Source organism: Dendropsophus ebraccatus, chromosome 8 (assembly GCF_027789765.1).
Source record: "Dendropsophus ebraccatus isolate aDenEbr1 chromosome 8, aDenEbr1.pat, whole genome shotgun sequence".
Lineage (NCBI taxonomy): Eukaryota > Metazoa > Chordata > Amphibia > Anura > Hylidae > Dendropsophus > Dendropsophus ebraccatus.
The window spans coordinates 122,183,382-122,207,277 of record NC_091461.1 but is presented as its reverse complement, the minus strand read 5'-3'; the positions used below and the strand labels follow the sequence as shown (position 1 = coordinate 122,207,277).

The following is a 23,896-nucleotide window of genomic DNA, read 5'->3' as shown; positions in this document are numbered from 1 at the left end:
CGAGGCCTAAGAGCTGCAGCGGAGCGGAGCGGCCCACATTGTTACAGGTTACAGTCCTCTGTCTGGTCAAAGGGCGACGGGGAGAGAGACTGTTCTGCGGGAGAGACGGGAACGTCGTATCAAACTTCACTAAAAACTTTCTATAAAACTTCACCTGACGCTGTGATACCTGGGATTTTCTTCACTTAAAGGGGAACTCCAGAGAAAATCTTGGTGTCAGAAAGTTATACAGATTTGTAAATTATCTCCCGTCTTCCAGTACTTATCAGCTGCTGTATGTCCTGCAGGAAGTGGTTTATTCTCTCCAGTCTGACACAGTGCTCTCTGCTGCCACCTCTGTCCATGTCAGGAACTGTCCAAATCCCCATAGAAAACCTCTCCTGCTCTGCACAGTTGCAGCACTATCCCCCCAACATCAAACATGGTGGAATCCGCAACAGAAACGCTGAGGTGACGCACATATAAACACATCAACTTCAATGGATTCTATAGGAAAGCCTGCATATCAATCTGATCCTTTTTGATTGATGGGATCCGTTCTGATCAGTTGTGAAAGAAAAAACGCACTATAAAAAATTAAGTGTGAACGGATCCAAGGAACAGAGATCAGGAAGTGCGGACTACACGCAGGATACGGGCAGGATCTCGCACAGACCTTGGTCATCCCGACTCCCACCACATAGACTTTCCTCAGGGCCGGAGCCATCTCTGCCGCAGTTCTTGGCTCAGTTCTCCGCAATAACCGCACAAAGTCCGGGACACTTGTACAGCGATCGTCCCCGGAGCTGCCTCCTCGTCTTCTTAAAGCGGCGACACTAGAGTGTATAACAGCGCCCTATCAGAGACACCGGCCGCCTTAAAAAGGCGGGGCCAACGTCAGTGTAACAGCCAATCAGGAGGCGCTAGGATGACAGCGAAGTGTTGGAAAGGCCAATCAGAAGGCTGCTCCCGCCTGTCCAGATCCGGTGTTGATCACTGGGCTGAGCTGCAGGTGGCGCTGTGCAGGACACATGATGGGCAGTGCAGTGCTGCAGCGGGCCGGGCTCCGGGGGGCTCATCATCCATGGGGGCTGCTCCGGGGGCTGAGCACTGCGGCCGGGCACAGGGAGGTCAGTGTCACCCGCCTGGAGGGCAACAATGTGGGTGAGTGACGTCACTTGTGCTGTATATATACCAGTATACACAGATTACTCCTCTCTCTATGGATGGCACTTCTGCTATCGCTTCATGTCCTGAGCTGTGGCCTCCTGCAGAACCACAACTCCCAGCATGCACTTCTGCTATTGCTTCATGTCCTGAGCTGTGGCCTCCTAAAGAACTACAACTCCCAGCATGCACTTCTGCTATTGCTTCATCGTGTCCTGAGCTGTGGCCTCCTGCAGAACTACAACTCCCAGCATGCACTTCTGCTATCGCTTCATGTCCTGAGCTGTGACCTCCTGCAGAACTACAACTCCCAGCATGCACTTCTGCTATTGCTTCATGTCCTGAGCTGTGACCTCCTGCAGAACTACAACTCCCAGCATGCACTTCTGCTATTGCTTCATGTCCTGAGCTGTGACCTCCTGCAGAACTACAACTCCCAGCATGCACTTCTGCTATTGCTTCATGTCCTGAGCTGTGACCTCCTGCAGAACTACAACTCCCAGCATGCACTTCTGCTATCGCTTCATGTCCTGAGCTGTGGCCTCTTGCAGAACTACAACTCCCAGCATGCACTTGTACTATTTCTCAATGTCACTGACCCCCAGGCTGCGGCCTTCTGGCTCCCAGGGCATGCTGGGAGTTGTAGTTTTGGAGCACACATAGTGGCAGCGGTCCAGGAGTCCTCGGGGTATCCGGCATCATGTGAAGTCAGAGTTAAACTATTAACAAAATCTTTGCACTTTGTCCGACTTCGAGGGGGTCGCAGCGCCTTCACCGGTGTATTATTAACCCGTTTAGTGATGAACTACAAGTCTCAGCAAGGTCTAATGGACTCCAATGCTTCTTGTCTTTCAGGCATCGCAGAGATCGTCATGTCGAGGCCGCGCGCCCGCAACGCTCTGGGCAAAGTGTTTGTCAGTGAGGTAAAGAGCAGAGGAGGCGGCAGGGATCTGTAGGGTTTCCTTGTTGCTCCTATGACAACTCCTACGCGTCACATTGGTTTGGGTTCAGCAGCCAGTGGTAAATAAAAAGCACAGCTACCTTCTTGCAAACACAGCGCCCCCCCCTGTCCTCAGGTTGTGTGTGGTATTACAACAGGGGAGCTGAGCTGCAATACCCCCGCACAACCTCAGAACAAGAGGGGCGCTGTTTCTGGAGGGAAGCAGCCTGGAGAATCTGCCTTGTGCTGGATTGCGGTTACATTCATGTATATTATATATGGATTATTGCTTGGTTATTGGTGATTGACATTGGTCTCATTAAACACATCTGGTTGCAGTTCTTCCATTCAGTAGACAGTCTCCGCCATGACAGCGGCGTCCGTGTGGTGGTGGTCCGGAGCGCCGTCCCCGGGGTCTTCTGTGCAGGTCAGTATAGGGTTCTTACCATCTGTACCAGGGTGGGGAACTTTTTTCTTGCCGAGGGGCAAAAACTACACGGCTGCTGCCCTCAATGTCTTACTGTGCGCCGCCGTGACGTAGTGCGGGGTGGCAGCACCCGGGGCAAGGCAAAGTATTCTGCCCCCTGATGCCCCTGGTAGTCCTAGTTAATCAAATGGTGTCATAACGTTATATAGATATGTAAGTTATTTCTATGTAAACATTTCCTGTCTTCCAGTACTTATCAGCTTCTGCGTGTCCTGCAGGATGTGGTGTATTCTCCCCAGTCTGACACAGTGCTCTCTGCTGCCCCCTCTGTCCATGTCAGGAACTGTCCAGAGCAGGAGAGGTTTTCTATGGGGATTTGCTGCTGCTCTGGACAGTTCCTGACATGGACAGAGGTGGCAGCAGAGAGCACTGTGTCAGACTGGAGAGAATACACCACTTCCTGCAGCATATACAGCGGCTGATAAGTATTGGAAGATTGGAAATTTTTTATCTAAAAGTAAATTACAAATCAGTATAACTTTCTGAGTCCAGTTGATTTGAAAACAATTTCTGTTCAGCAGAGTTCCCCTATAAAGCCCTGATTATACTCCAGAGCTGCATTCACAATTCTGCTGGTTGTGATTAGAAATATCCAGCAGTCTGGAGTGATACGGCTGTATATTGTAGTGTGATATGAAGGTATAGATGATGGGACCGGCTGCTTCACTGACTCTTGTTTCTCTTCATTGCTGCAGCGAGGAGAATCTGGTGAGTGCCGGATCGAACGTTTTATAATGTAAAATGTATCCAAAGTGCCGCCAGAACGTCCAGCCACGTCAGCCGATCCATGTAGATGCCAGAGCCCGGCCAAGGAACACATAGTGCTGCACAGCAGTGCCAAATACTGCCACCTAGCGCCCGTATACACCACCTAGCGCCCGTATACACCACATAGCGCCCGTATACGCCACATAGCGCCCATATACACCCTATAGTGCCCATATACACCCTATAGCGCCCGTATACATCACATAGCGCCCATATACACCCTATAGTGCCCGTATACATCACATAGCGCCCATATACACCCTATAGTGCCCGTATACATCACATAGCGCCCATATACACCCTATAGTGCCCGTATACACCACATAGCGCCCATATACACCCTATAGTGCCCATATACACCCTATAGTGCCCATATACACCACATAGCGCCCATATACACCCTATAGTGCCCATATACACCCTATAGTGCCCATATACACCCTATAGTGCCCATATACACCCTATAGTGCCCATATACACCCTATAGTGCCCATATACACCCTATAGTGCCCATATACACCCTATAGTGCCCATATACACCCTATAGTGCCCTATACACCACATAGTGCCCATATACACCCTATAGTGCCCATATACACCACATAGCGCCCATATACATCCTATAGCGCCCATATACACTCTATAGTGCCCGTATACACTCTATAGTGCCCGTATACACCCTATAGTGCCCGTATACACCCTATAGTGCCCGTATACACCCTATAGTGCCCGTATACGCCCTATAGTGCCTGTATACGCCCCATAGCGCCCGTATACACCCTATAGTGCCCGTATACGCCACATATCCTCAGTCCACAGTGCTTCTCATCTCTCCATGCTGTAGTATTGTCCCCATTCTGTGTCCCCCACTAATAGCAGCTGTGACCCCCTTACCATCCCTCTCATCTGTCCTTTCTCCCCCTCCAGCAATGTGGGGGGGCGCTATCACTTTGGTTTGTTCTGTAGAATGGCGGCTGTCATAGTCCGGGCCCCTGCGCCTCCCCAGCCTATATTATACACAGTGGTGATACCCGGCCAGGCACCATGTCATGCTTCCCTTGTCCTGTAGGGGCGCTGTAGGGTCATCTGACATCGGATCGATGGGTGGGGGGGGGGCCCGATCCTGATGTCGCCGCTCCCATCCGGTCTCATTCGCTGAATATAAATCACTTGGAGCGTCCATCTTGTCCCCCGCAGGAGCCGATCTGAAGGAGCGAGCGCGGATGGAGAATGCGGAGGTTTCCCTCTTTGTTCAGCATCTGAGGAAGTTAATGAATGAAATTGGTGAGTTCCCGGATGAAATCACCAGGGGGCGACACCGCTCACCGGGGCTCCCAGCAGATTGTGCTACCCGAGCATTAGACATTTAGGACTGTTGTTTTAAAGAGGTTTTCCAGGTTTAGCAGAACATATCGTGTTTCCCCGAAAATAACAGTGATGCGCTGGGTCTTATTTTCAGGTGATGTCTTATTTATGCATGAAGAAGAATTCACATGCACAACAGGGACAGAGTGTATGGTGACTTCCAGCCACCAGAGGGAGCTCACCACAGCACACTCGTACAGCACAGCAGGGACAGTGTATGGTATGGCTGCTTCTGGCCACCAGGGGGAGCTCACCACAGCATACTTGTACAGCACGGCAGGGACAGTGTACGGTATGGCAGCTTCCAGCCACCAGGGGGAGCTCACCACAGCACACTAGTACAGCACAGCAGGGACAGTGTACGGTATGGCTGCTTCTGGCCACCAGGGGGAGCTCACCACAGCATACTTGTACAGCACGGCAGGGACAGTGTACGGTATGGCAGCTTCCAGCCACCAGGGGGAGCTCACCACAGCACACTAGTACAGCACAGCAGGGACAGTGTACGGTATGGCTGCTTCTGGCCACCAGGGGGAGCTCACCACAGCATACTTGTACAGCACGGCAGGGACAGTGTACGGTATGGCAGCTTCCAGCCACCAGGGGGAGCTCACCACAGCACACTCGTACAGCACAGCAGGGACAGTGTACGGTATGGCTGCTTCTGGCCACCAGGGGGAGCTCACCACAGCATACTCAGACAGCACAGCAGGGACAGAGCGTATGATGGCTGCTTTCGGCCACCAGGGGAAGCTCACCACAGCACACTGGTACAGCACAGCAGGGACAGTGTACGGTATGGCGGCTTCTGGCCACCAGGGAAGCTCACCACAGCACACATACAGCACAGCAGGGACAGAGCGTATGATGGCAGCTTCTGGACACCAGGGGGAGCTCACCACAGCATACTCGTACAGCACAGCAGGGACAGTGTACGGTATGGCAGCTTCCAGCCACCAGGGGGAGCTCACCACAGCACACTCGTACAGCACAGCAGGGACAGGGCGTATGATGGCAGCTTCTGGCCACCAGGGGGAGTTCACCACAGTAGGGGACAGCATACGGTATGGCGGCAGGCGACGGGATTACGGCAGACTGTGTGCAGCTCTACATCTGGCAATAGGGGACAATGGGAATGGCGGCAGGTGACATTGGGGTTGGCGGCAGGTGACTGTCTTCATGTCCTGCATGCAGCTGCTCTGCAACAGACTGTAATGGTAGGGACAACGGCGGCGGGCTAAAAAGAGTCCCAGCTGTATTCCCTGGTGTTCTGTGTGGCGGCCATGCTTATGGCGGCCATGCGTACAAACAAAAACTTTGCTCGGTCTTACTTTCGGGGGAGGCCTTATATATATAGTAATTTACCAAAACCTCTACTAGGTCCTATTTTCAGGGAAACAGGGTAGTTGCTTTTTCAAAAAATTTGCGCCATCCGTGTCCTCAGGTTGTGTGCGGTATTACAGCTGGCCTCCATTCACTTCAATGGAACTGACCTGCAATACCACACTCAAACTGAGGACAAGAATGGTGCTGTTTCTGGAGGAAAGCGGACACATTTTTGAAACCCTGGATTACCCATTTAAAAGGGATTGTTCACCATTAAAAAAATTTTTTTAAATCACCCGGTGCCAGAAAGTTATATAGATTTGTAATTTACTTCTATTAAAAATCTCCAGTCTTTCAGTACTTATTAGCTGCTGTATGTCCTGCATGTAGTGGTGTATTCTCCCCAGTCTAACACAGTGCTCTCTGCTGCCACCTCTGTCCATGTCAGGAACTGCCCAGAGCAGGAGAGGTTTTCTATGGGGATTTGCTGTTGCTCTGGACAGTTCCTGACATGGACAGAGGTGGCAGCAGAGAGCACTGTGTCAGATTGGAGAGAATACACCACTTCCTGCAGGACATACAGCAGCTGATAAGTACTGGAAGACTGGAGATTTTTAATAGAAGTAAATTACAAATCTATATAACTTTCTGGCACCAGCTGATTTGAAAGCATTTTTCTTTGGTGAACATCCCCTTTAATGTAACCCCTTCAAAGATCAATACATTGCTCTTAGGATTCTCCTTGAAGGGTCACCCTATTTATATCTCTACCCCCTGACCCCATGTTACATCTCTTACCCCATGTTACACCATATTAACCCCGTCTTCTCTGCACCCAGCGGCCCTGCCTATGCCCACCATTGCAGCACTGGATGGCCATGCCCTGGGTGGCGGCCTGGAGGTGGCCCTGGCCTGTGACCTCCGTATTGCAGGTAGGTGACATTACACATGGCGGCTTTCTCTTGGATCTGTTCGTCCTGTCAGTGATGTCTGTCGCGTCTCTTTCAGCATCTTCAGCTAAACTGGGGCTGATTGAGACTACGAGAGGATTACTCCCCGGGGCCGGTGAGAGGATAGTGCCGCCATATGGAGCCATTGTCCTGGTGCTTGTGTCTCCGCTGACTTTCTCTTCTGTTCAGGCGGCTCACAGCGACTGCCGCGCCTGGTGGGAATCGGTTTGGCCAAAGAGCTCATCTTTACCGGGAGACAAATCGATGGGACGCAGGCGTTCCAGATGGGACTGGTGAATGATGCTGTACCCCAAAATGAAGAGGGGAGCGCCGCCTACAGGAAAGCATTGGAACTGGCCCGTGAAATCCTGCCGCAGGTACATGGCTGATGTCAGCAATCGTCCCCAATCTGACAAAAAAAAAAAATCATCTGCATTGCGCCCGTAATCCATATTTATGATCAGCAAAAAGTTAAATAAGGCCGGGGTCAGGCTGCGTTTTTGCAGTCTGGTTTTTATTATTATTATTATTATTCTTATTTGTATTCTTATTATTTGTATTCTTATTATTTGTATTCTTATTATTTGTATTCTTATTATTTGTATTCTTATTATTTGTATTCTTATTATTTTTATTATATAATGGAAGTCAATGGAAAAATGAATCAGTTTTTTCATTAGTTTTTCATCTGTGTTTTGCACAAAAAGAACAGATCACAGAAATGATCACTCGTCCGATTTGCGGACGTTAAAGCGACTCTGTACCCACAATCTGACCCCCCCAAATCACTTGTACCTTCGGATAGCTGCTTTTAATCCAAGATCTGTCCTGGGGTCCGCTCGGCAGGTGATGCAGTTATTGTCCTAAAAAAACATAAAAACTTGCAGCCCTGTGTCCAACAGCCATGGCTTAGAGTATCTGTGCCCCAACTTTGCCCCATCCCTCCTCCCCACCCTCTTCATCATTAGTAATGCCACTGGAACATTTACTCCTGTCTGAACACTGCACAGGTGCCTTAACGATCTAGTCGATGTGGCGGGCTGACACAGGTGATGAATAGGAGACAATCTGCCTGGAGCATTCCTAATGATGAGGGCGGGGAGGAGGGACGGAGAGGGTGTGCCAGCCTAATGCATACACAATCTAAGCCCCGGCCGTTGGACACAGGGCTGCCAGTTTAAAAGTTGTTTTTTAAGATAATAACTGCATCACTTGTCGAACGGACCCCAGGACAGATCTTGGATTAAAAGCATTAAATTTAGGGCTCCGCAATTACGGACAAAACTATGGAACACCTGAATGTAGCCGTACTGTGTGGTGAGTAAACAAACATGATCAGCTGATCAATGGAGGTGTCAGGAGTTAGACCCCGGCAGTCTCATACTGTTGTCTTCAGGCCTAACACGGTCGCACATCGTCCTGTTCGAACGGGGGACACATGACGTTGGATTAGATGCTCGATGAATGAGCCTCGTAAAGACTGTGTAAGCGATCACTGATCTTACTGATCCACTCTCTGATCTTGTTGATTGACTTTTGTTTGCTGCCTCCAGTCAGGCTGTGTAAAAGTGTCTTAAAGGGACAGTCTCATCAGAAAATGACTTATTGTATAAACAATGTTTTTATGTTAAACAGATTTTTTGGTGACTTCCTGTTGTGTCTGTGGTGATAAGAGGCTGCTGTAAAGTGATCTGTACAGCATTGCAGCGTCATGTGACACCAGTAGATAGAGGAGACAATAGCAGCTCCCTGTGGAATGACCTCTTCACAGGTCACAGAGCGCGCTCAGTAATGTCTCATATTCATCTCAAGGGGACAGAGCCTGTCTATTGTCGTCTATGTCCATGATTCTTGCTGTAAAGCATGTCACTAAATGCTGTTAAGCCCAAGCAATATGGCCGCCCCCATAACAATGTACAAAATGTCAAATGAAAAAAATTCTGAAATGTCACTTTGAAGTTTGCAGAGATGTCTGATATCCTTTAAGGTTTTCAGGCTGCTTCTCTCGATGGTTAATCTTTCGGATTCTCTTCTAGGCCCCGGTGGCTGTCAGGATGGCCAAGCTGGCGATGAACAAAGGAATGGAGGTAAATATATTTATAACACATATCCAACGTTTCAGGGGCTGCATTCACTCCCAGTTTGCTCTATAACTAAGGGGGCGGAGCTCAGACCATATCCAGCCACGCCTCCTGTGACATCAGGATGATTTTTTGTCTATGGAGAGAGGGAGGAGCTGGAGACAATACATGTTGTGTAGTTCTTCAATTCTCCATTTCCTGTCAGGGTCGAAGCCGAATGAGTGAATCTGAGCATGGGGCATTGGATTACTGGTGGCTGAATAAGTTAAATGCAGCCCTAAGGCTGCCTGGAAAACATGGAGACAGTCATTGTCCATAGGCTGTATCCACCAGGACTTGCTAGGACTGCATCCAACTTCTTCAGCCACCGGTAATCAAATGCTTCTCAGTATAATATAGATAAAGGACAAACTCCATCTGCCTGCAGCCACCATTAAGGGGGAGTCTAGATCTTCATACTTGTGTAATATTAAAGGGGTATTTCAGTTTCCTAATTTTTTTTTTTATAGGTTACTGCAGGTGCAGTAAAAAAAATAAATAAATGATACTTACCTACCCTTGGTCCCCTCACTTGTCACCTCTTATTAGCAGGTCCTGCCTGCTCTGCCAATCAGTGACTGCAGCGGTGTCCCGCCATAGTCGGTGTTTGGCTCGGCTGGCAGGTCCTGTTGAGAAGACTGGCCTGGAAGTTGTGACCAGCAAGGAACCAGAAGTTTCTGGAACTGGAGCTGTGGGGAACCCAGGGGAGGTGAGTATCATTTATTATATTTTATTTTTACAGTGCCCTCAGCTACATATAAAAACATGTTAGGACACTGGAGTACCCCTTTAGGTTTTTATCACTCCCCATAGTGATGACTCTCTATAGTGACGGACGTTCTTCGTAGCTCTTCTGTTACTACTGCATGTGTCTTACAGGTGGACATTGCCTCTGGAATGGCCATAGAGGGGATGTGCTATGGACAGGTGAGTTTCTGCACTTACCTTCTGCATTACAGATTGCAGGAACGGTTGCGGCACAGTCGCCTCCAGCTACTGCTGAGGATACGGGGGTTATGCCAACCCGAGCCAGCACCCGGAAATGTGTTGCGTCTGACCCTTTAAATGTATGTGCTCCTAATCAGAAGCTCATATGGTACATTTAAATGCAGTGCTGTGTTTGAGAGAGTGGTGGGGGAACATCTAAAAAATATCATATTCACCTGTCCCGATGCCCCCGCAGCTCCCCGCTCCTGGACCACAGCCGGCCGTCTTCTTAGCTCCCCTACAGCTACGTCATAACCCAGTTGACGGATGCCCCGCTCAGCCAGTCAGTGACTGGGGGGGAACACTGCTGCAGTCACTGATTGGCTGAGTGGGCTAAATCCCTCCTCATATACATTAGGTGGTCGGCAGGTCCTGATGTGGTGTCCCATCACAGGTGTTACTGGTCTAAACACCCCTCGCAAATGCCTGTACTCTAAGTAAAAGTGGTAATGAAGTTGTACCTAAGTTTTGCCACTAGATGTCGCTATTTGTATATATACTTGTATATTGCACAGCTGTAGTGAACAAGGGGTTATTGTTTGTTGATAATCTGCGCACAGGTATTACACACCCTGTGGGAAGTTGTCACATGGGGAGAGGAAGTGTTAGTGAGTCTTGGTAGAGAGAGGACGTACGACAAGACGGTCCCTGCTGTAGTCCAGCTGGGTCCTGCCTCTGCCAGGTCCCTCCACCTGTAGTCTAGTCTGGAGTGTGGTAGTGGACGGACACACATGTGATAGACTTACTTCCTAAAAGCAATACTTAGCCTTATTATGCAGTGTTAAACTACTCAGGAGAGGAGAAGTCAGAGATCACCCCAACCCAGGCCGTGACCATCTCGAACAGTGCAGGACAGTATCCTGAAACAAGAGGAACTGATCCGGATAGAGCAAAGTTGCTACAAGCTTGTGTCACCCTAGGAGGACGGCTCACGCTACACTGTAGGGCAATAGGTGGTACAGTGACAACAAAGGTCAAAACACGGCCACAAGTATTCTTCAGTATTCTACTTTTTCTAAAGTTCTGGCAGAGCACACTTCTACCCTGGGTTGGGACTCTCAGCACAAACTCCTCTCTACTGGTCTCAGCTCACTCTACTTCTCCGCACACAGCTAAGTCAGCTCAGCTCTCCTACTCCTAAGGCTCTTAGCACAGATTTTGTTCTGTCACGTCTATTGTCTATGATCAGATATTGTAGAAGTATTCTCACAGTAAAGAAGATTTTATTTATGGTAACAGGATTCGGTGATTATTGTTCCAGCACCTACACAGTCACTGCTCCATCCTTGGGTCATCTGCCCTTTCTATGGGTGGCAGTACGATAGCCTGGGTGGGTTTTAACTCCTCTCTGGACCACCATGATAAGTACCCAGGGTATTCCCTCACAGCCTGGCAGGTCACCGAGCACAGGGGAAAGGGTATAGCCAGCTACTGTAAAATAAAAGCAGGTGTGCCAGCCATACCTGTGTGCCCACCAGGCACTGGCATCACGACAACCTACCATCCGGCTGAGCTATATACTGACCAAGCACTACCGTAACTACCGTAACTGACCAAGCACTACTCAGTACCATCTGGCAAGTGACCAGTCGTCCACTAGGGTGCACCCCACTAATGTCTTGTCCGTTGTTATATAAGACGTTCCTGATTACTGTGTGTAATAAACCACTGTCACTTAGGTTGTATATGACCTGCAGCCTTAAGCCCCCTGCACAGCAGTTTTATAACATGTGTGTATTGTATGTTCTGTGTGTGTATGTATGTATATGTATATGTATATGTATATGTGTATGTATATATATATATATATATATATATATATATATATATATATATATATATATATATATATATATATATGTGTGTGTATGTATGTACTATATGAATGTTAGACGAGAAGTGTTACAGGTACTTTATTTGCCGCCTTCTCCTTCAGGTCATTCCTACCAAGGATCGTCTAGAAGGAATGGCGGCCTTCCAGGAGAAGCGTCCACCTCACTACACGGGGGAATAATACATCTCTTTATCTTCCATTACTGGACCCATGACGGCCGGCTGAGCGTCACTATGAAACCTTCCCAATCCTTTGTCTTACATTGGATTGTCAGATATTAAACATCACTCATGTGCCAGAAAGGAAAATCCTGAAATATACTGGGTTCTTGCTGGATTTCCTATGTGAGGTCTGCAGAGATGGGAGGGGGTCTCACCAGTTACTGGAGTAGGGTCAGATCCCGGCCTATTGTACAGCTCTTTGTCACATGTGTATTTTTTTTCCTCTTTAATAAAAACATTGGTTTTATATAGTGGCTATAGTGCAGTCCACCTCTGGTGTACAAGAAGAGGAGCCAGCCAGGACAGGGACTTACCAGGGAAGCCATACTCTGCTCGGCTACTTCTTATACAGAGACACAATTCTCATTTGTTCTGAGTATGTAAACGCTGCTAACCAATGGCGGCCCAGTCCATACGTTACCTGGTCCGTGCTCCGGCCTTCTCCTGTGGCTCCCGGCATCCTGACATCCCAATCAGTGGGTGTGATGGGGCAGCAGGTGATTTTGCGGCAAACTCGCATGGTGAAATCTGCTGTGAATCCGTTACAGTTGGCTTTGAGGTGCAATGCATTCTGGGAGATGTGGTTGCCAGCACCATCTTGGCTATAATGAACACACCTAAATATTAATCCCAAATATCCTAAACTTCAAACAGAATACACCAATATCTGATATTTGGAAACCCACAAAAATAAATGTAGTCTCTCACCAACTGAAAATAGAACAAACTTTATTTAAAAAAAAACCAAACCTTCCACAGTGCATGGCTGTTACCAATTCACTACATTTTATCGGGCAAAAGCGGAGCTGGACTGGGCGGTTTGCCAATAGTACACACACAGGTTCATGCTCTCCTTGACTTCTGTAGCCATTTGCAGCATAGCACCTACTCCTCTCCGCTATGACATGATATAATGCTGTGTAAAGAACACTAATACAGAAGGTATATGGGGGAGAAGGGGTTACTAATGCACTGGGTGCCAGCAGCAACATCTCAGAAAGGGATGCAGTCTGCTGGTATATACAGTACAATAGTATAGCTGGTATGTGGGAGAGAAGGGGTTACTGAAGCACTGGGTTTACAATGTACTGTATGAGAAGGGTTACAGTAATCCAATCTGCTCAGAAAGACAGTACAAATAGTGTGGAGAGTCACAGCTGGCAGGTACACAGCCCAGGCTTTCTCACTCTCTCTCCGCCCTCTCTTGCACATGGTATGCTCCACCCCAACTTCTGCTTAAGGGAAACCAATCACGCCGACATTGCCCCCATTGATAAGGAAACGTGCTGGTACATCACCCAGCACGCTTCCCAAATATCCCCCTGTCCCCTCCTTTATTATCCTGCAATCTTATATATGTGAAGTTCTGCGCCGTATGCTAATCAGCCCCAAGTAGTCACGGTGGGCTGAACTAGTCATGGTCCTGGGCGTAGTTATCTGGGTCCTGGGCGGCTTTCAGCGCTTTAATCACGCCCAGAGGGGCGTGATTCAAATACCTGCGCTCCGCCGTCATCTCTGGCTTGTGTTCCACGACGGCGTCGCGTCTTTCTCTCGCCGCGCATGCCCAGTACGGCAAGAGGAGACGCTGACCTACTACGCCTGCACGGCGTGCGGAAGACGTCGGCGCGCCGCCATCATGAAACGCAAGCCAGAGATGACGTTGGCGTAGCGCAGGTCTTTGAATCACGCCCCTCTGGGTGTGATTACAGCGCTGGAAGGCGCCCAGGATAACTACGCCCAGGACCATGACTAGTTCAGCCCACCGTGACTACTTGGGGCTGATTAGCATACGGCGCGGAACTTCACATATATAAGATTGCAGGGTAATAAAGGAGAGGACGGAGGGTACAGGGGGATGTTTGGGAAGCGTGCTGGGTGATGTACCAGCACGTTTCCTTATCAATGGGGGCCATTTCGCCATGATTAGTTCCCTTTAAAGCGACTCTGTACCCACAATCCGACCCCCCAAACCACTTGTACCTTCGGGTAGCTGCTTTTAATCCAAGATCTGTCCTGGGTCCATTCGGCAGGTGATGCAGTTATTGTCCTAAAAAACAACTTTGAAACTTGCAGCCCCGTGCCCAACGGGAGTATCTAAGCCTTAACTTTGCACCACCCCTCCGTCCCTCCATTTTCTTCATGCTGAATATTGCACAGGTCCTTACCGCTCCAGCCCATGTGCCGTGCTGACACAGGTGATGAATAGGAGACAATCTGACTGGAGCATTGCTAATGATGAGAAAGGCGGGGAGGAGAGACAGAGAGGGTGTGCCAGCCTAATGCATACACAATCTAAGCCCCGGCCGTTGGGCATGGGGCTGCCAGCTTAAAAGTTGTTTTTTTAGGACAATAGAACAGATCTTGGATTAAAAGCAGCTATCCGAAGGTACAAGTGGTTTGGGGGGGGGGGTCAGATTGTGGGTACAGAGTCACTGTAAGCTGTTATCAAAGACAGTTTTCCCCTGACAATAGGCAGCGGCCAGCATTCTGCAGAAAGCGGACGACACCTAGGGGCTCTGGTGTCATTTTTGGTAAATATGGCGATTTACAAACATGTTAGGAATCACAACCAATGGAGGGAAGGTGTTTGTAAGGACCACAACCATTCAATATACATTACTTAGTGTTTATAAAAAATCTTTTCTTATAATTCAATAGGAACCTCTAGTATTAGCGTTATCCAGGCTGAGAAAATCATGGAGGCTTTCCTGCAGAAACAGCACCTCCCATCCTCAGGTTGGGTGTACAGATCAATCCCATTGAAGTGAGCTAAAGGGTGCTGTTTCTGTAAGAAAGTATCCCTGCTTTCTCTAACCCTGGATAGCCTCTTTAATTTACAGATTAGTTTTGAGTGGATTTGCTGAACTGTTCAGGTTTAGAGTGCTTCACATGTCCAGAATAAGGATGCGTATCTTATCAGTTGTATGGATGCAGGCCCTGGTCCGAGCAGGTGACCATAGTTAGTTTAGGTCAGGCAGCATTGACACATCTGTGATATATAGTCCGTATACTGGGTGTATATCATGGACTGACACTTCACCTGTTACAGAACTCTCTGTATATACTTTATTAAGACGTAGTGAGCTGTGAAACAGTTAAAGCTACTGAACGCACAATTTTTCAAGTCAACTGATTTTTGAAAAATAGATTGATTTGTAAATTACTTCTATGTAAAAATCCCCAGTCTTTCAATACTTATCAGTTGCTGTATGTCCTGCAGGAAGTGGTGTATTCTCTCCAGTCTGAAACAGTGCTCTCTGCTGCCACCTCTGTCCATGTCAGGAACTGACCAAAGCAATAGAAAATCCCCATAGAAAACCTCTCCTGCTCTGGACAGTTCCTGACATGGACAGAGGTGGCAGCAGAGAGCACTGTGTCAGACTGGAGAGAATACACCACTTCCTGCAGGACATACAGCAGCTAATAAGTACTAGAAGACTGGAGATTTTTAAATAAAAGTAAATTACAAATCTATATAACTTTTTAAAACCAGGTGATTTAAAAGAAAAAGATTTGTCAGAGTACCCCTTTAAGAACAGGAATTCTGTTAGACTATCGGCAGGTTCCCAGTAGCCACTTCCTTCCTCTTCCCGCTCTTCTGAAGCTTGTAAATCCTGCAGTTTTGTGAAATTCGATCATAATATATATGCACATTAATGGTTAGGAGCACTGTGGCCGTTCCTCAGCCCCCCAAAGCAGCGTACGGCCCATTGGCTCAGACACACACCTACTGACATATTCCAGCCTGCTGCTTACTGCATAAGTAGGTGTGAGCATCTGAGCCGACGGGGGCCAAACGATGCCCTGGGGGGCCGAGGAACGCCCACGGTGCTCCTATCCATTAATGTGCATATTTATATAGGTTCAATTTCACCTAAACTGCTTAGGAGCTTCAGCAGAGTGGGAAGAGGTGGTAAGGGGCGACCATCACCAGGTATGTATGGAGGAACCTGCTAATACTAAGTGTCACTTGACAAAACCTTGACGTCATAGAGACATGTCAAAAGTTTTGATCGGTCCGTACCAATCGGTAGATTAAGTTGGGAGAAGCAGCTCTATCTCACGATTGGTACGGACCTTTCAAAACTTGACATGTCTCTATGACGTCAAAAGTTTTGTCAAGTGACAGGGACACTTTAAAGCAAATGGACCATCAGGTATATATACATATATTTTTTTACCTTAGCTGCTCGGCACTAGGATCCCGGTGGTGCAGTCCTTTTCCCAAGCAGCAACCCAGCTCGGCGCACTGGGGACAGGCCCGCCGCCCCCAGGGTGACCATATCCCCTCCCCTCCATTAGAATCAATGGAGCTGCATCACAGGTGGAAGGGCATATGGTCACAATGCAGGGCGGCAGGCCTACCCCCAATGCTCAGAGAAAGACTGGCACCGAGCATGGGAACCAGGCAGCATGTTTAATATTAAAAAAAAGGAAATTCACCACCGAGATCCCAGCACAGAAACAAAAAAAAAATAAAATAAAAACCAGACTCAAGTATAGGTTGGCAGCACTGTGTTGTCCCTTCCTCCTAATGACGGGTAGGGGATCCTCAACTCAGGACCCCCCCCTCCCCCGTGTGTGAGGAGGCTTTTACTATCCGTCCAAGCTGAATGAACCGACAACACAAACAGCACGAGCGCGATCTGTAAGCGGAAATAAAGAGAAGCGGTGGAGGGTCAGGTGGTCACTGCAGGTTTATTGAGTTGTTCTAGTGTGTTACACAACAGACAGAGTGTGATGTACAGACACAGCAAGCCGGGACGCAGAGTAACACTGGTGGTGATGGCGGATACAGAATACAGCCTCAGTCATGTACACGGACTGTGAGCACTATCAGGATGTCAGCGCTCCTCAGTACACTGGATGGAGCACTGATCACTGCTGGATAATCTGCTTAAAGGAACACTAAACCTGGGAAGAAACAACATGGCTACAGCATTTATTAGTTACCATAGGTTGAGTTTTTTCTCTCTGGAGGAGCCTAACCTGCAGAACAGGCATGAGGGGTGGGGGCTCCTGCCGCAGACCGCTGCCGAAACCTTTGGGCTCCGCTGCTCTCTGCAGTTCAGCATGGAGCTCACACCAAGTGATGGTATACGGCTCCTGAAGGGAACTCGCCCCAAGGGACAGGATGTAAGGCAACCCACCCCCCTGCTGAGCTCCATACAGATGGAGGGATTGTGAGGTGCATGCACTGTACATTACTGATGGGGGGGGGGGGGTGCGGGGGGCTTGAACAATGGCACCCAGTTACAAATGTGACCCATACAGTTAGCAAAAGCAATATCTCTGGCTGTCCAGGCATGATGGGACTTGTAGTTCTGCAGCTGCTGGGGGGCTGAAGGTTCCCCATCCCTGGCCCATAGTAAAAGGATAGAACCCCTGCAGAACCTCTTTATTAAAAGAACAGCTAGGAATTCATTTCTTTAGTGTTCCTTTAAGCTGGAGTTTGATGGATCCAGAGTCACAGCCATAAGGTAGAATGAATGTGTAGTGATAGAATAATCCTCATACCACATGGTTACAGTTCACACAGAGAAACGCTGCACAGACTACAAGATGATAGAGACATTTTATCATTGTAGACCCCCCCCCCCTCCTATTTTAAACATAGAAATTCCATCTGTGACTTTATCAGGAAGATACAAACTTCTCATCATCCAGACAGAATGATCAGGGTTTGTCTGCAGCTGTTTACCTGAGATCCATCGTCCCATCCATATTACTCTGGAGGAAAAAAATTGTATTCATAACATCTGGTGTCAGAATATATATTTGTAATTTACTTCTATGTAAAAATCTCCAGTCTTCCAGTACTTCTCAGCTGATGTATGTCCTGCAGGAAGTGGTGTATTCTCTCCAGTCTGACACAGTGCTCTCTGCTGCCACCTCTGTCCATGTCAGGAACTGTCCAGAGCAGCAGCAAATCCCGATATAGAATACATCTCCTGCACTGGACAGTTCCTGACATGGACAGAGGTGGCAGCAGAGAGCACTGTGTCAGACTGGAGGAAATACACCACTTCCTGCAGGACATACAGCGGCTGATAAGTACTGGAAGACTGGAGATTTTTAGTAAGTAAATTACAAATTTATATAACTTTCTGACACAAGCTGGTTTGAATACAATGGTTCTTTAGAGTACCCCTTTAACCTCTGTCTCTCCACTCCAGCTGGACTGAGTTTTTATATTTTTTTTTGGGGGGGGAAGGGGGTGGGGTGGTGGAGCAATAGCTCTCTTTCAGGCACCAGCTCCAGGCTCTACTTGCACAGTTCAGGATGGAACACAGTTCTAGAACCCCACAGAGCCGACCATTCAGATCCCTGCAGGAAAATCCGCACATAACACAAACTCGTTTAGAGGTGGAAGTTGAAGCTTTTTGTGTTACTATATTGTTGTTTTTATATTTTTGGGAAAAGAAAACAAACCATGGAAAGAAAAACAAAGCTCAGGTCGACGCATGTGAACAAGCCCCATAGGTGAAGAAGACCTGCCCTATGGATCCTGGAGGGGGCGCCATCATCCTTACACCACGGGGCGGGGGCTATTTTCTGGGGCAATTTGTTACGTTCCTAAACACAATTCAGTTTCCTTACGATGAACACAAAAGTAATAAAATAACTTACAGTTAATAGGAAGCTCATCCCATTCTTATTATAGTTGTCAGTTAAAATTTCAGCATAATAAAAACTTAAGAGTAGTCAACATATATACAACACAACACTTTCTTTTCTCTATAGTTCAACAAAAACTTTTTTTTTTTTTGCACCTTGTGAATTATACAGGGACGAGACGATATATGAAAATCAGGACAGGACATATAACACCGGCTATGACCACAGTGCGGGGGGCTAGGCGGACGCCGGGGTCTGCCCTGCGATATACGAAACACGCTATACACTCAGCCGCCGGCGAACGCCATCACCGGGATCTGCCCTGCAATATACGAAACACGCTATACACTCAGCAGACATCCGCCTTGGGTATTAGGAGAAATGCTCTAATTCAGGGACGGGGAACCTCTGGCTCTCCAGTTGTTGCAAAACTACAATTCCCATCATGCCTGGACAGCTAAAGCTTTGGCTTTAGTTTTGAAACAGCTGGAGGGCGGAAGGACCCTATCCCTGATCTAAAGTAATTAAAAAAAAAACATTTTGTCCTTGTAATACAAATGTACTTTACTTATAGCGGCCAAGAGCCCATGGTGAGACTATAAATTCCTTTCATACTTACTTTCTATTCGGTCTCCTTCCACCAGTTCTGAGCTGCTGCTTTCTGCTGAAGACACAAAAATCTGTGTGTAAGGGCCCCATTCCACCGGACGATTATCGTTCGCATAATAGTTAACGATTAACAATCTCAAACGAGCGCTATTGCGAAAGACCTAAAAACGTTCACTCATTTCCATGGAACGATAATCGTTACTTATGGTCGTATTTGCGATCCTTCTTTTCTTCGCTATTGCGTTCGTATCTACTGCGAACGACGTCTTATTCAATGCGAACGATTTGCAAATGTTTTGTGAACGAGCAACGATAAAAATAGGTCCAGGTCTTATGAAGTGATCAACGATTTCTCGTTCGGTCTTTAATCGTTAACTGCATTTCAACCGAACGATTATCGTTTAGATGTCAACGATTTAACGATAATCTGGACGATAATCGTCCTGTGGAATAGGGCCCTAAGCCTCGCTCTCGGTCTCCCCCTCCTCCCCCCCCTCCCCCCTTGCTTCTGAGATGACTGATGTAAAAGAGTCCCTGGCAGGTTGTATCTGCAACATTGTAGCTTCTTTGTAATGCAGGGAGGGTTATTCTGAGGTCAAGTTGGTAATGAGCTCACCGTGATTAATCCTCCCAGCATGACAAAAAAGCTACAATGTTGCAGATACAGCCTGCCAGGGACTTGTTCACATCAGCTGTCTAAGAAGGGAGGAAGGGGAGACAGAGAGACTCACACACAGATTTTTGTGTCTTCAGCAAAAAGCAGCAGCTGAGAACTGGGGGAAGGAGACAGATAGATAATAACAAGTATGGAAGGATTTGTTATTCTCACCATGGACAGCAAAATATAAAAGTTTATGTCTGCGTGGAGTACCCCTTTAAGTAAACCCCACTACTGTATCCAGAGCAATCCCCTTATTAGTTTAAAAGGGTTATCATGATTGGAAAAACAGCACCACTGCTGCCCTCACACTGTGTTTGGTATTACAACATAGCTCCATTCACTTCAACGGAACTGAGGTGTTATACCACACAGAACCTGAGGACAAGAGTGGCGCCATTTCTGAAAGTAGCCGTGTTTTCCTGATTCTGAACTACATCTATAATGCTATGATCTGAAATGCTTCCTTGGCAGTAAGGGATTTCAATGATACGGCAGGGCAGACACCAGTCGGTGATAATGGCCCTATTCCACGGGCCGTTTTAGAGGAGCAAACGAGCGCTATTAGCGCTCGTTTGCTCCTCGTTCGCCGCTCGCTGCCGCCGCTATTCAACGCGGCTGCAGCGAGCGGGTGAGTGCGGGAGGGGGGCGGCGGGGAGCTGCGGGGGGGCTGCCCGGGGGATCGCTGATCGTCCGGGCAGCCCATAGGATATAGCAGCATCTGCTGCCGACGCTCCTATTCAGCGGAGCGACGGCAGCAGATCGCTGCTATATCAGTCGCTTGTTTTTCAACATGTTGAAAAACAAGCGACTGCAACGATCAGCCGACATGAACGATGTCGGCTGATCATTGCACTCTATTCCACGGAACGATTATCGTCCGTAGCGGTCGATATCGTCCGAAAATGAACGATAATCGTTCCGTGGAATAGGGCCATAAGGCTACAGGGAGTTACAGGAAACTTTTTATGACCACATTACTGCAGCAGCGAGTCCCAGCCTGGGCGTGGGAGCAACGACCCAAGACAAAAGAATCATAGTTTCCAGTTTAGGCGACTGCAGCTGGACTGGGACATGCAGCTGTAAAATGGAAGCAAAAAAGGTGACTGTATACCAGTCTATAGGTGTACTACAACAACCAGCACTACCCATAGCTATCATCAAGTAAAATCAACATATATACAGATCCCTATTATGGCCGTACTGCTAGACAGTAAGGCCACACGCAGTCACCGCCATGCAATCCAAAACCACACACAGTCTTGTGGAGGAAAGCTGCTGTTCACCTATATAATTGTGCACTATCACTGGCAGGAAACAAAACCCGTTTTCCTCATATCATACAATCCCCTTAGTCCGGCTTCTATACAGGTTCCATATACTACTCCTCCCTATAGCACCAAAATAAACCACTCACAAGACTTCTAGATCACCAAGAAGCAGATACGGCAGTCGCCCTTGTATACGGCTTAGTTTATCTCTATTGCTTATTTTCAGTAAATAGGAGGCTGAGAACCTCCGGCACAGGAAACCATGATCTACACCAAGATTGGCAATGCTCTGTAAAATAATGTAGCGCATCAGCCAAAAACTCAAGTCTTTCCCACCGGCTGCTTAAAGAGGAAGTCCAGTGTCAGGCATTTTTTCCCCCCCAAAAGAGTCGGGGGGGGGGGGGGGGGGGGGGGGGGGGAGACTGGGGTCTGCTGTCCTCTACTCCGATATCCGGTTCGCTTCCTCGTCTGGGTGGGGAGTCAGGTTGTGACATGTCGGCCCCACTCAGCAGCCAAGACAGGACCACATCCGGACCAGGGACCGGGAACCAGGATAGAGGACAGCGGACCCCAGCCTTGGAGCCGGGGGGTAGGTGCATGTTGTTATGTTACGCCACATCCTCCCTGGCTCTCTTGGAAAAAAAATGTTCGACACCGGACATCTCCTTTAAAGAAGCAGTGCATTTTTTTTTCTGCCCGCTGATATGTACACCTACCACTGACGATCATTTTCCAGCGGGGCGGCTTCATTCCACTGGTACAGTGCTGTTCGGGTCCCGCTGATGCTTCTCATTAGCCACAGGTCAGCCGACGTCCGGAAGTCAGACTCTTCAATGCATCTGCATGAGCGCGCTTTAATAGAGAAACATTGGAGACCCGAACTTCCAATGTTCAAAATGAATGGGTTGGAAGAGCAGTGATGTCACCGCCAGCGGGATCCGTACGGCATAGTACCATTGGAAAGAAGCCACACCGCTGGAAACTGATTGTCAATGGTGACTGTACATATCAGCCTGCAGCAGGGGAGGGAAAAAAATGCCCCGCTTCTTTAAAGAGGACCTGACGCCCCCGGTGACGGGGTGACAGGCTCCTGACCCCCCGTTAGAGCCCCCTATACTCACGTGATCCCGCCGGGGTCACGGAGATATCGGTGCCCGAAGCCCAGCGTGCGCGCTCCTCAGATGAGTCCAACACTCGGAGCGCTGGACTCTCCTGTCATTGTCTATGAGTGTTGGACTCATCTGAGGAGCGCGCGCTCCGATATCTCCGTGGGTATAGGGTGCTCTAACGGGATCACGTGAGTATAGGGTGCTCTAACGGGGGGTCGGGAGCCTGTCACCCCGGCACGGGGGGTGACAGGTTCCCTTTAAAGTACAGGTTCATTTTAACAATGTCACATAAAAAGGTGACAAAGCAAAAAGTTAGTTATGGCTTTAAATCAGTGATCTCAAACCTACAACTACCAGCATGCCCGGACAGGCATTTTGGGAATAGCAGTTTTACTCCAGCTGGAGAGGCACAGACTGGAGATGGCTGCATTAACGGATGACCCCTAACAAAGGTTATGAGGAATAAGGGGGACACGCAACTATCACCTATAGCTCCATAGTTTCCATCTCTGGGGTCTGCACCTACATCTAGAACAGAGGCCCTGAACCCATCCATAATGGCCACATCTTGGAGACTATAAAATTAGCTGGCCGCACTGTTCTGGGCCACTTCACTGACTCCCATTCATGTCTATAGAAATGACCAGTTTTATAATATCAGCCACAGAGATAGGAGGACAGGGGGCCATGTTCTAGAGTCATCTATCAGACCTGGAGCTCTAAAACAGATGTCTATAGGAGAAAGAAAGAACTTCAGACCTATGTAGACAATAGAAAAGAAAAAGCATAATTAAAGTGAACATGTGATCTGTGCCGGTATATACCGCCCTATTATCCAGATATCTTCAATGCTATATAACAGATTATAAATCCTCTCTTTTTTATACAACATAACATTTCATGTAACTTATTTACACGGCTTCATATTTATTCCCCCACCCCAACTGAAAAAACGCTTCTGCTTTACATGACCTCCATGATGGTGGGGGGTGTGCTTTATCATCACAGATCTCACAGGAAGGGTTAAAGGGGCTGTTCACCAAAAAAGTTATCTTTAAAATCAACTGGTGCCAGAAAATGCCAGAGACTTGTAATTTACTTCTATTACAAAATATCCAGTTTTTCAATACTTATCAACTGGGGGCACTGTCTCCGCCTGGAGGAAAAAAAAGGTTGAATCTCCGGAGGCGACAAGCCTTCTTTACCATGAGAACTGAATCTGTGGAACAGTCACCACAGGATCTGGTCACAGCAAAAACAGTAGAGGGCTTCAAAACAGGAGAGACAAGTTCTTAGACCAAAATAATATAAATGCATATGTATAGAACCTATCACCCCTCCCCCTTCCCTGTATCCATCCCCTCCTTGGTTGAACTTGATGATGTGTCTTTTTTTTCAACCGTATTAACTATGTAACTGCTGTGTGTCTTGCAGAAAGTAGTGTATTCTCTCCAGTGTGACACAGTGCTCTCTGCTGCCACCTCTGT

General features: G+C 48.0%; 2 protein-coding genes across 2 annotated transcripts in view; one reads left to right on the top strand and one right to left on the bottom strand.

Moving 5' to 3' along the window:
- The window catches only part of SCP2 (sterol carrier protein 2), a 34,897-nt gene extending 34,121 nt beyond the window's left edge, over window positions 1–776 (bottom strand). The window contains exon 1 of the mRNA XM_069981621.1: window positions 656–776. Within this exon, the coding sequence (XP_069837722.1) occupies window positions 656–706 (51 nt within the window). The 5' untranslated portion in view covers window positions 707–776. The remainder of the gene's footprint in view (window positions 1–655) is intronic.
- Window positions 777–994: 218 nt separating this feature from the next.
- ECHDC2 (enoyl-CoA hydratase domain containing 2) lies at window positions 995–12,391 on the top strand. The gene is made up of 10 exons (XM_069981625.1): window positions 995–1,143; window positions 2,002–2,069; window positions 2,426–2,513; window positions 4,539–4,625; window positions 6,872–6,964; window positions 7,041–7,097; window positions 7,172–7,359; window positions 9,019–9,069; window positions 9,982–10,029; window positions 12,026–12,391. Exons 1-10 carry the CDS (start codon window positions 1,011–1,013, stop codon window positions 12,101–12,103), a joined length of 891 nt encoding a protein of 296 aa, XP_069837726.1. The 5' UTR covers window positions 995–1,010; the 3' UTR covers window positions 12,104–12,391.
- The last annotated feature ends 11,505 nt before the right edge of the window (window positions 12,392–23,896 follow it).

Bases quoted from the DNA above. Each gene is read 5' to 3' on its own strand.
- ECHDC2 (XM_069981625.1), top strand. From the start codon at position 1,011: ATGATGGGCAGTGCAGTGCTGCAGCGGGCCGGGCTCCGGGGGGCTCAT. The intron at 2,514-4,538 runs GTCAGTATAGGG...TGTCCCCCGCAG, and splicing joins CCCCGGGGTCTTCTGTGCAG to GAGCCGATCTGAAGGAGCGA. The intron at 7,360-9,018 runs GTACATGGCTGA...ATTCTCTTCTAG, and splicing joins CCCGTGAAATCCTGCCGCAG to GCCCCGGTGGCTGTCAGGAT.